This window comes from Cydia strobilella, chromosome 4, assembly GCF_947568885.1.
Source record: "Cydia strobilella chromosome 4, ilCydStro3.1, whole genome shotgun sequence".
Taxonomy (NCBI): Eukaryota; Metazoa; Arthropoda; class Insecta; order Lepidoptera; family Tortricidae; genus Cydia; species Cydia strobilella.
Window position 1 is genome coordinate 12,400,861 of NC_086044.1, and position 13,379 is coordinate 12,414,239.

At 37.9% G+C, this 13,379-nt stretch overlaps 1 protein-coding gene across 5 annotated transcripts in view; it reads left to right on the forward strand.

The window, feature by feature from the left end:
- LOC134741042 (tensin-1) overlaps nt 1-13,379 on the forward strand; it is a 173,567-nt gene that overhangs the window by 113,689 nt on the left and 46,499 nt on the right. For all 5 annotated transcript variants that reach the window (XM_063673781.1, XM_063673784.1, XM_063673783.1 and 2 more), the window contains one exon: nt 10,173-10,229. In XM_063673781.1, the coding sequence (XP_063529851.1) occupies nt 10,173-10,229 (57 nt within the window). The remainder of the gene's footprint in view (nt 1-10,172; nt 10,230-13,379) is intronic.

Genomic DNA, 13,379 nt, shown 5'->3' on the forward strand with positions numbered 1-13,379 from the left:
GCGGCCCTAGCGCGATCGCGCGATACGGTCGCGTCGCGTCATTATAATTGCATTCCAAGTACGAGCGAGGAAAATTCGGACCGGTACAAATACGTATGTTCTCTTACGCATAGTTTTTAACGGTCTAAAGACCAGGTTACGTTGGTTAGCTTAAGAGCTCGGTTCCCTGTCGCTCGTGCAATCAGTGGGAACCCACGACCTGTCCATCGCGTTACAGCAATCAAAACAATACAGATGCGATCCCGCTCCTGGTTAGTAATTTGATAGGTTTCATATCAATGCTCTAAAATATTTGTGAATTATGTAAATGTTTAGGTAGTTTGTACTCCAAATTATCTAAGTTCGGAATATTTCGGGATTGGGGCAAATCTAATTCATAGATAAAATAGGAAAATATTTGATTTAAAAAAAACTCAATATTCATAATTCAAACCAGACAAACAAACAAACCTACCTATATCTACCTATACCTACCTATATCAGACAAAGTTATACATAAGTAGGTACTTCGTGGAAAACTTGTCTATACGCGCAAGCAAACGTCACTATGCTCTAACAAATATAAAATAGGAACACTATAATACTAAATGTACACCTACGAATATGAATATTCGTACCCATTTCGGTCCTATTATTGTATTAGCTACTGCGTTGCGAAGGCATGTCAAATCACGGGCGGCCACTAGTAATGAATAAGGGAAAGGATGTGAGGAACACGCTAAACTCTATTTATCAGGTATATAGAATTATTTATTATGCCTAAACCGCACTATCTTGCTACTAGCATATTTCCCCGTACCGTCGCGCCGGGACGCCGCAGGCCGCGGCGTATCGCTGCGGCATCGTGAGAGAGTTCGCGATCGGATCAATCTGTTATCTAACACAACCGACCCGCGGTCTCTTTGACAGCCGATTATGGACAAAAGCGATTTGTTTTAATTACGAGAATATCGATGAGAATCTAATCAAGCTATATAATTTTCGCGGGATTAATAATGTTGACCGGTTTTTACCAAGAAAAGGTTTAGTTAGCTAACAAATGTTCTCCTTATTTCTTTGATGTGAATGCGGCGTAATACAACTGTATGAAAGACTTAATGAATCTAAAATAAAAGGAATGTTTGTTCCTTAGATTTGTTATGTAAATATGCAGTCAAGGTGTAAATATTTGGGCGGTGGTTGTTGCTGGACGTTACGCTTGCATTAGCTTGTTTAAACCGAATATTTGTTTTTCCGCCTACCCGGGCGTAGGTACGTATAAAAGCTTCTTGTTCCTTGTACATGCATCAGAAAGTTGTTTAATTGGTACTTATTGCCGTCTTCTCGCTTCATTTAGTAATTAGGTTCCTCCATTTCGACATGCCTTCGCTCTACGTGTGGATGGAAATGCTAAACCTAAACTGGCCATCTTTTATGTTTTTGACATTTCTATTAACCTCCTAAGACCCCGCGTACTATTGTTTGTTCCACAATCTATTTTGAACTTTTGTTGAGTAACTAAGGGTTCCAAATTCAGAAACAAAACAAATGCTTTTGGGTCTCAGGAGGTGCGTTTTATTTTGAACCGTAAGATTGTTTTTCGTAGGACGGAAAATACATTGCCATTTTCTAAGGACTAATACTTTATGGCGGCATGTAGAGTTAATAGTTCCACTTAGTCACACAAACGATTATGCCAAGAAGTCATTTGTTTATGAAAGCTGCTGTACCTATATTCCGCAACATTTAGGGCCGCCGGCGAAATTATTAGTAGGTTCGTTATTGGCATGCACGAGTTGGCCCTTAGATCGTACACGGTTGACAGGAGCCGTGGGAACCACTTTTATGAATAGGAAGCGTGTTGCCGAAGTAAATATCGTAAGCCGTGTAGGTCAAGCAGGGGTTACAAGAAGTAGATCGCGGATCGCGAGCCGCTCTACGTAAGGTGCGTCTGAACTGGGATCGTAAGAAATAAAAAAAGGTGTTTTAATATTTTTACATCTAACTCGGCCCTATTACGGCAAATACTTACATACTTATTTCCTATATAGATACGATGTTTTGCCGTAATAGGGCATTCGGTACTTACTTGCTTCTAGTGCCTATATATAAATAAAAGAAAACAGTAATTTCGGGATATATATAAACGACAATTAGATCTTATCCCATGAATGTATCCACCTAGGTGTATATATTTAGTATCTATATGCATGTATGTACATATTAACACATGCGTTTTCCGGCTCCTGTACTGTAATAAACCGAGCATATCCATCTAAATGTAGCGTTAACTGGTGCTGCAAGCTGCAATACAGGAAGACAATATTTTCATATGAGTTATTTTGTTAAAGTAAAGCCGCGCTCACATTGTTGAAACAACGTTATTTTTTGAATTTGCATTTCAGGCGGTTCCCTGAGCCAGGAGGCGAAAAACCTCATTATATGATCATGTATTTCTAAGAGCCGTTGATATTCGTAGACGTGGAAAAAATATATGTAGTTCTTGACTATATTATCTTTAACAACATAGCTTCCGATACACGAATTATGACACTTCACTCGATACAATTAATTCCCAAAGTAACCTCTAACTCGGACTTTTAATCCTACTTTACTCGGTTATTTATTATGTGATACTATAAACAAAAAAAAAAAACAATCTTAACATAAATAGTAATTTCATAGCTTTAGAATTTCGATATTGTAAGGTAACGTTTTTCAAATAAATAAAAACCGACAAAATTTGATCTAAATTAACACTTGGCGCGTATATTCTTTCCCGTTCTTTCTTGCGAAATGTGACAAAGACAGCGGCAAACCGATGGAACGGCCTTCATTGCACGACCTTAGTGATAATTTAATTAAGTAACTTGTTATTCATTAAGTATACATTCGTTTTTATTAAATAACTGCTTTGTCGCTATGCTTTAATAAATACTGAAAACTATAGCTCTAATAGTAGGTAGATAAAAATATAGGGATATAAATAAATTTTACAAAAACTTTAGTATACTTAATATACTGCCTATTAGTCCCATTACCTAACTATTAAAACAGAATGTGTACAAAATACAAAGCCGACAGCTTTTCTTGACTAACAAACATATGAGTTCATTGCTCGCAAATTAAAAAATGTGCTGGCCGTGCTGCTCCGCGCAGGTCCTTAGTTGCAGTAACGACGCAGTCTGGCGTCGGCGTCGGCGCGTCGGCGGCGGCGCGTGGCGTTTGTTTACGGAAGTGCCCGCCACCGCCGCGCCGCCGCCCGCCCTGCGCTAGTGAATGGACACAATGACACGTAATACTTCATATCGTGTATGCAGTTGCGTAATGAAAGGGGGAAATTGTAAAACTGGGGCTTGTGAAAACACAACACAAAATACCTGTTGACGGTATTGTGTACACGACTACTGAAAAATTACTGCAATGTCTTTATTACAAAGTTTTATTTTAATAACTTGCTGTATTTAAATTATTTCCAATAAAACCGAATCTTGGCATATATATATTTGGTTATTCGGTGAAGTAATGTTTGTAGGTTCCATTGAGCTTGTCTGATGAACATAAATTAAGGTACTCAGGTTTTGCATCCTGGCAATTTTAGTTGTTTTGTTGTAACGATTATCAGTAATTAGTAAGTCCTCAATGATGAATCATCATTTAGTTTAGCTTTATCATTATTAAGTACCTAGTAGTTTTTTACATTATCTCAATCAGGAGTTACCAAAAAACTTCAGCTTCGGTTTCATAGAAACTTAGGTACCCATGTGTAAAAATGAGTAGGTACTTACCTAAAGATACATGGGTTAATCACAATTTATAGTACTGCATTGCTCGGTACTAATATTTTATTGGTGCGAAGCTGTATCGCGGTCAATGCCGATTGGCGTGCATTAAACGCGCATCTGTGATCCGAGCGGGAATAAAAATAAATCCCGCTCGGGCAACGCTGACTTCATGTTCACTGCTTTTTGCTTTTTATTTACTTTTGTACTGGCTGCTGGTTCCCATCGGATTTGTATGGCGTGAAATTGGGCAGTGATTGCACGTGTACTTATATGTTTTATAAACATTGGTAACTTATTGTACAATAATGAGATTTTTTAGTGCATTTTGCTCGTAGCGCTTTTAGTGGTTTACTGCTTTTAAGTTTTATAGTTGATTTTATAACTGTATATCCTCTTTACAAAGCATAATATTAGAAAGGATAAACATTAAGGTTTGCTAATTGAAAACAGTCAAGTCGAGCGTAGGTAGGTACTGATTCTGACGCTAAAACCAAATAAATTTGAATTAGATTTTAATTGAATTTGATGTCACTAAATATCTATCTGATTTACTTCTGATTTACTTCTACATGAACGCCCATTTCGATATTGCACACATTTATTTTTATTTATTTAAGCCATTTAATTCCTTAATAATTATACACATATTTGTATTTCATTATTAAATTCAAAATATAATAATTGTAATACATTAATAAATTAAATTAAATATTATCAAATTATTTAACATGCAAGTCGGTAGCGATTTTATACAATATTTTTTATTATTTTTTATTATTAAGGACCTCTGGACAAGTAAAGGCCTCCTCCATTTTACTCCACATTTCCCTATCTTGGGCTATTGTTATCCAGTCGTCGCTGACAAACTTTTTTAGTTCTTCAGCCCATCTTTCCAGTGGGCGGCCTGACTTTCTTTTACCGGGAGGTCCCGCCCATGTAGTGACTCTCTTAGTCCATTTTTCGTTGTTCATTCGTGCGACGTGGCCAGCCCACTTCCATTTTTGCTTCTTGCAATGTGATAGTGCGTCGATAACTTTAGTTTTTCCCCTTATAACCGTGTGACGTTGTTTGTCTCTAAGTTTTAGGTTCATGATGCTCCGCTCTATGGCCCTTTGACAAGTTATAATTTTTCTTTTCGTATATGCATTATATATCCATGTTTGGCTTGCGTAGGAAAGACAAGGTAGGAGACACGAGTCCAAAATTTTCTTTTTTAGTCTTAAGGGTATGTTAGATTTTAGGACTTCCTTGTGGCTCCAGAATTTATTCCACGTCATTGTAATACGTCTTTCTAATTCGTCACAGTGTCTAGACTTTGATAGAGATAGTTGTTTACCTAAGTATATATATTGCTCTACATACTCTATCTGTCTGTTTTCGACGAAAATAGGTCTATGAGCTTTGTTGGACATGATTTTTGTTTTATCGATATTTAATTCCAAACCAATATCACGGCTAATACAGTTAAGTTCGTTTATCATTCCTTCCAATTGTAATGCTGTCTCTGAGAAAAGGACTAGGTCGTCAGCGAAGCGTAAGTTGCTTAGGAATTTCCCTTGTATGTTTATGCCTTTTCTTGACCAATCGAGATATTTCATAATATGTTGTAAAACTGTGATGAATAATGTGGGAGAGAGGGGTCATTGCACACATACCTGTTTGAAACTTAATTAAGCTCGGGCCGCTTGAAAATCCCATTAGTGTTTGTAGTGCACATAAGTACGAGTATGTAGCGTGCTACTACGTCTTTTTGTTTACTATGCAATGCGATAGATGTATTGGTAAATGTTTGTATTTCAGCTGCCGTGGAAACCGATAACATGTTTTGTTTGCAATTCATATTAACAAAATACATGGGCACCTTCGCACCGGGGACGGCGGGGAGCGGTTTGTTCGTGTAAATTTTTTGTTTTAATATAAAGATAATGCATTACATTACTTTGGACTCCTTTTAAAAGAAAACGTGATTTCGATAGGTAATAATGTTTTCAAAAATATTTTGTATTTTACCTTCGCCGTGTCGTGCCTTGAGCCAGTTTGTTTGTTTTAGATAATATTAAAATATGATACAGGATGAGATAACAATTGCGTCGAACGAACCACATATTTATAGACAAATTAGTAGGTATACTTACTTATACCTAATACAGAAATACTAAATTTCCGTAGTCACGGTATTAATACTTACTTATATAAATAACATGATTATAAAACGATTAAGAAGAATTAGCGTTACTTCTTTTTTTATTATTCAAATTACAGACTTACGTATATGTATTATTATGTTACTAATTGGAAACCCTGGCGTCGTTGTCATTCAATGGTTTAAACCGTTTAAAGGTAGAGTAGAAAACAACATTTGCTTTATTTACATGGTGTACCTTAAACATAATGTATGTTTTACGTATTAACTTAGGTACCTAATTATATTAAGTGCCTTTTATTATCAATCCAATATAACTGTATATGTAGGTAGATTTAATAATAGCTACTTATTTCATAAAACCCAAACGTGACTTTTTTACACATTTTCACTACCAAATTGACGTTGCATGTTGTTGTGTGTTCTAGCTAGTGGCGTGAGTGCAGTTCAGCTTTTAGGGAACTAATAAAGTACCTAGTGCTGAGAACATTGCAGGATAAGTACGTGCCTTTTTTATAGATTGCGGTCTGATAGGAGATGTGATTTATCGTAGTCAGATGCGGTTGCCAGGCAACGCGCGTCGCCAACGCGGCGGTGAGAGCGCCGGGACGCTGCGGCGACGCTCAGTCCGCTCCCGACGCGCCGCGGCGGCTCCGCGCACCACGCACCGCCCGCCCGTCGTGGTCGCACGCGGAAAATTATAGTGTGCCTAATTAGTAATTACTACCGATGCTGAAATGCAGCTTTCAGTGCTATTTTCAAAGTAATAAAATTCTGTGAAAAAGTTTAAGGTGAAGAATGTGGAAAAGTTTCTAACGTTAATAATGCTAAACTTCAGTACAGATAATCAGCGATATATGGTTCTGAGAAAACATTTATTTCAGAGGATCCATTGTTTTCTTGTATGATAGTAGTTTATATTTACCTAATTTGTAGAGTTAATTGTACATTCGATGTTTTTTTACACAATAGCAGTCTGTGCTGGGATTATACTATCAAGATAACAAACATTAATATTAACATTGCTTTCGTATCAGGCATCTTAAATATACTAGAAAAAAAAACTGTTAATGAACTCTTCGAACGTCGGGGGTAATTTTGCAAGTATTTAAGGTTAAGACAAACATGTCGAAGTGTTTGCATGTGTTGTCACATGATCAATGTCTGTCACTGTTTAAGTAGGTACCTACACTTAAATGCGGTGAGAATTAAGCTCTTTAATAAAAAAAATTTGCAAGGATACTACTTGTGTGTGTGTGTGTAAACAGTAAAGTATTCTGCCCAGACAGACAGGCGCTTAGATCGTGATAACAGATATCAATGAGACTTAATAAATAGATAATGGTGTAATGACTAGTCGCTAGTGTTTTGTAAATCTTGTAGCTAATGTTCTTTGTAAAAAGAAAATGATTTCGTCACCAAAATTGTAATATACCCAAACTTTTATTCTCTTGCAAGTTTAATCATCTTAAGTGACATTTCAAAAAATGAAATTTCATAGCACATCTACTGAAACTATTGAAAGCTAGTGATCACAGCAGGCTCATACCTCAGAATCAGTGTAAATGGACGTCTCGGCTGCAGTCGGTGGCCATTCTCCGACATGTGACGATCTTTTATTTAGACGAGCCGCACCCCCGAGGTCGTTCAACCCTCGTGCGTGGAGGAAGGTCAGGGTTATACCTACGTTGTACGTATCACTGCTTACACCTTATTAGTGCACCATGGTGTGAAGAGTCTAGGGGAATTCGTTTGAAGTTTCCGAAGGACGTATTCAATCAACAACGATGTAATTTTCAAGTAAAAGGGTAGGCAAAAGTTTAGTAGTCAATAAATCCACGCGACCAAAACTCAATAAGAAATCGACCTTACCGACAATCGACAACAGGATACATTTTGTCGAAAACATTAAGTACGGCTTTCAGAGAGTCGCATCTCTCTCTCACGCTCTATTATTTTAGAAATTTAAAGAGTAATCAATAACCCATTAACATTTTCAAACTTGCTACTATCTAAAATTGGCAGCTTTCGACTGAAAGACATCCGAGATATTCAATTTGTAATGCGAGAAGATTCAGGAAGTAGGTAATGATGCAGTCGTCGTAATAGTTAATGTGCACGTGGGTGTCGCAGTGCAGGGGCGCTCGCCCCCGGGTGCCGCCGCCGACTCTCCCACTACCAACCCAATGGAAAACGCCATAACATACTTAATATTTTATGCACGTGATGCCTTCTTCCTCTAGATATAGGATAGTTCCCACACACAGCACGTTCCTGCGGTCTTAGCTATAAAGAGCTTGCTTTGTTTATGTTTCTCTAAGGAAATAGTGGTGTTTTGTTTCGAAGGAAGTGGTAATGAATTTCAATTATTTTAGGAAGTTTTAGTTTTCATCTGCTGTAATTCATAAGCGATGGAAAAAACTAGTAAATTTTGCAACACGAGTAGTTCTAAAGTGAGTACCTACTTAAGTGATACCTAGTATGGATGACAGTGAAGATAGGTAGAATGCGCCGCTTGCGATGCGCAGAACCGACCGCGAACGGCGCGGACGCTGCGCGCGCGCTGCACCGCCTTGCGTTTGCGCTGTGGCGAGCAGTGTTCCATCTTCAGCGGAGCTACACAAAGGCCTATGTCGCACGGTCGCGCTCCCGAAGCGTCGCCACTGCCCCGAGGAGGAAGCCCACGGTGTGTATTTATGGGTCGTAAACTTTACACCCAAAATATGAACCGGCGTACACACTGGCCGCTCTATAATAGTTCGAATGAAACACGAAATAACTAACGTGTTGGGCTGGTTGTTAAAAAAACACTTCGAGACATAACGTTTATGACTCCTACACTAATATTCGACAAGTACCTATGCAAGTTATCTAACAGGTCTTCGAGCAACGTAGATACTTGCATATGACGATTGAAATACGGTGTTTCCTGTAACAGGAGCAATAAATTAAACTAGAGGCTGTACGCCACAAACTGACCAACATTTGTTCAGCAACTTTTTAAAATTATGAAATTTTTAGACTATACCTTTTTCATACTAATTAAATATTATTTTCAATGTACACTGCCATCTGTGTATTTGACGTTGCTTGTCACCCTTTAAACATAGCAAATTTTGCAATACATTGCGTCTTAGAATAAACATTAAAGTGTAATAAAAATCAAAACACAAGTTATTTTAAAAAGTTGCTGAACTAATGTTGGTCAGTTTGAGGAGTACAGCCTACAGCTTAATTTATTGCTCCTGTTACAGGAAACACCCGTATATATGTATTATTCATACATCACACACATTGGTCACATCTTATGTTATGGATAATTACATAGTCGGCTTCTGTTTGCTAGATTATTATTTTTCTAAGGTTACACGTACCTCTACGTGTGTAGGTATATGTATTTTTCTTTCAAAAAGCACCATGTCCGAATTGGTTTCATGGAAATCAGTTTTCATTACGTACATTTTAATTAAATAGTTAATTACTCGACTTACGCGTACGTTCACTTCCTCCTGCAGCACTCCATGAGGCTAGTGTAATAAGTAATAACAATGTAGCATGGAGCTTAATGAAACTTCCAGCTGAGGGGCTATAACCCGACCTTAAACTGCAGTAATCACTTAAGCCACACCTTTCCTTCACTCATTTATCAGTTTTATAGGGCTGAAGCGGCCATCCGATCGCGATAGGCATCGAGGCCCTCTTTACTCACCTTAGACGCCGAGCGAACTTCCGAGGCTTTTGTTTTAAAAGTATTCGAAATGAAAAATACTAATTCTATACACCATATACAATTACACAGCCTTGTCAACGGTGACAAGATGGCTTAGAGTAGAGAGGGATGGCTCTACTTCGTAACTCATCAAGCGTAGACAGGCGGCATCGGCAGAGTCATAGGCAAAAGATTGTTAGGTTAACTACTTATATCTAATTTCCAAATGATAATTTTCAATTCCCGTCCGTAATGTAACCAAACTGATACTTAGGTATATTCTCATTCTCACCATAACGCTACATTTCGTTTCCCTTGAATGCGCGCTATTCTCTTTGTGTAATGAAATACAGATGTAGACAGATGTCTGATCAAACTGATCAAAGCCGGCATGTAGCGGCAAAAAATGCTCGAGAATTATATTACTACTTTTGATTTCGTTTTAATGTCAGCAGCTGCGACCTTGCCGGAGAACTTAATCAAGGATTTGCTCTAGGCATTCTTTTTCTTTTTACTCGTTCAAACTGACTTAAATTCGCATTATTACTTGTTTCAGACACGAGCCGTCAGCGCTCCTGCCACTCCCGCCGGTGCGTTATTTGGAAGGGATCAAGTGAGTACTACCTACAAACGAGACAAACTTAACCCATCAAGTTGCATAAAAGAAAACTTAGAATTAAGATGTCACGTGTGTGTTTATTATGTGTGTAAGATAATTATAATTACTGTGTACGGCAAGATAAATCACCCTTGAACGCGTGTCTTCGTTGAGCAATTATAAAAACAAATGTGCATCATTACTTGCGACGCCTCAAGGGAGACAAACGTATTGTGGTTTGACAACACTGTACACTGGTATCTTCAGTAGTCCGTGCCATTACTTCGGAGCAACTATTTAGTTAGGTGACAGTATAACTGAATGTCTTTATGCTCCAATGGGTTCAATTTACGTCGAACATAAGCAGGGCTTAAGGTATGACTACGCTAATCGGATTAGCGTCGCGGCTCGAGCCCGAGGCTCTACTTTGCGTGCTAGCCATTTTCTTATTGCGCTTTTAATACAGAGCGCGCCCAATCGAGTTCGACGCTCAGACAAACCAGTGTAACTATGACCTCAGTATCTGCGCTAATTATGGGCAATCGGAGAGCGCATTTAAATCGGTATCCCTGTGCATTCGACTCACTCGTGATCGGTAAATAATTGGAACAACAACCCTGCGCCTACGCTCCGCCTATGTCACTTTCTCGGAGTTATGTCGCGCCTACCACCTCTAATGTAGGCACCGACTACATATAAACATGGAATTACAAGATTTTCCATGTCACTGTTTGACACATTTTACGTATTTGTTATTTGTTCTGTAGTGTTTGTCTAGTAGGTATTTAACTAAGTACACAGTAAATAATTTTCCCAACTTCAACAGAATATGCAGTCAGCATCAAAAGTAACGGATCAGAATATGCGACAAAAGTACCTATGTATCTACATTATCTAATACCATAAGGTCCATAAGTACCGTAACAAAAAGAGATATATCTGTCTCTATATGTAGAACAAATTACCTTTAGACTGTAATCGATACTTTTGAACGCGAACTGTAGAGATAATATCTCTATTTGGAAAAGTGTTCCAAGGTGGTATATGTATATGTACTATGTACATACTTTTGACGCGTCTCCCTTCATGCGCGACTATTGATGCTGACTATACATACCTAAGCGCCACTTGCACCATCCCACTAACCCGGGGTTAACCGGTTAAACCGTTAACCCAGTGACATATTGTACTGGTAACCATGGTAACTCCAGGTTTAAGCAGGGATGGTAAAAGTGGCCCTAAGTAATGTTTATTACTACCAACATTTTACATCCAATAGCAATGAATAACGAACGAAGAGTAAAACATGGGTTTTTGGAAATCCTATAAAAAGTAATAAGTATCCGTCTTTATTGCTATTGCCCCTAGTTAGGTGTTGTCGTAATTCTTATTTTAGGTATTTTTAGCTCAACTGTTTAAAATTACAAACTCATTTGTGACTAAATGACGTATTATAACATAATTGGTTATAATAATAGTAATAGTTGAGACCTGTTCAATGAAGACAGGTTGACGCGGACACGGAAATTAACATGTTTAGATGAAAGCTGTCAACGCTACTAAATTGAGTATGGTGATTAAAATAGAATATCCGTTACTTGTATTTATTAACTGCCTGTTCAAATAAATAAAATAGCAAATAAAATCTATAAAAAAATTTAGACATCGCCTCCCGCTTGATACTTTGTCAGATGATAGTTTAGATGCTATTGTGAACAAACAAAATCGTCAGCTGATTGTATCGCTGTGGAAAGACCGTCAGCTGGTCACATGAACATGTAAAAAAGAAAATTTTTTTCAGTCATCGGCGTCATCGCCTCCCGTTTGATACTTTGTCAGATGATATTTTAGATTCTATTGTTAATAAAACATATCGTCAGCTGGTTGTATCGCGGTGGAAAGACCGTGTTACGCGTTTTAGTGGCTGCCATTCCCCAACCCACCAACGGAGCGGCTGCTGACGTTCACGAGGGTTCATCATACATAGCCGTTAACCGCTATACGAGTTTTCGCCCGGGAGGCGATGACTGACGAAATTTTCGCCTGGCTCGCGGTCTATTATTATTAGATCCCCGTGTTTACAAACACAGAACTTGATAATCACAACTGATAAGACGTTAGATTTCATTTCTCGGTACTAAGTAATCATTCCGATAACAATATCCAATTATTCCAACCCATTTTAAAGTTTCCGGCCTACTAGTAAAATGTAATTTTTTTCACCTACTATGTACAATTTCTGTAGGAAATTGCGGCGTAACTGAGCGTAGGTTTCGTAGGTACGTTATTAGCCTGACAGCCGGCGATCCTACCTCATTTCCACGCCCCGGAGACTGCAGAACATCCAAGGCCGCGTTATATAACCGCCGTAATCTGGGATAAGATCTGGCGCCGCGACGAAATACTCAGGTTTTATTAGACAAATTAACTTCAAAAGCAGCTGTATAATTACTGGATAATGTCGAAGAGTGTCTTAAGAACAGACTTTTTAAAACTTTTCTTTATAAATGTTCAGTTTTTGTTATTATTATTAAAATGGTGTTTGACTTATAAGCTGCCGAATTAGTGTAAACAGGAAGTTCAAATACTACACCGTGTTTTTCAACCCCGTTAATTACAAGGCTAAATTCCTGAGCGTAAATTGAGAGATTTTCAAAAAACACGGGTATTCTAATTTTTTATTCCGTTTTAAAAATTATCAATTCTCAGAAAAAGAGCAGGTTATAATCGAAGAAATATGTGTTTTGAAAACAAAACGCAAAAAATATTTTAAAGCTTTTCTTTTATTAATAATAGACTAACTTTAATTAAATTCTAACTCTCACCATGACAAAAAACTTTTGGGTGTTATACCTAAATTAAACTTTCCCTATTTTACCCTGTTCGAGGCTTCGCTCCAATATGAAGTGTGAAGAAGTCCCTGAGGAAATAAAAGAATTCTGTTTTACCTATTTCGGGATTAGGAACGACTCTGTATTCAAACTGGGAAGGGCAAATATTACTAAAGGGTTGGATATTGCCTACTTACAAGTACGTAGGTAACATACATATTAAGAGGGAACGGAATGATAGATTGCGTGATATCATACGATACGACACGCTACAATTGGTAAATGTTATCTAAGATTTGCTTATCAGTGCTACCAAACATCTCATTAAATGATC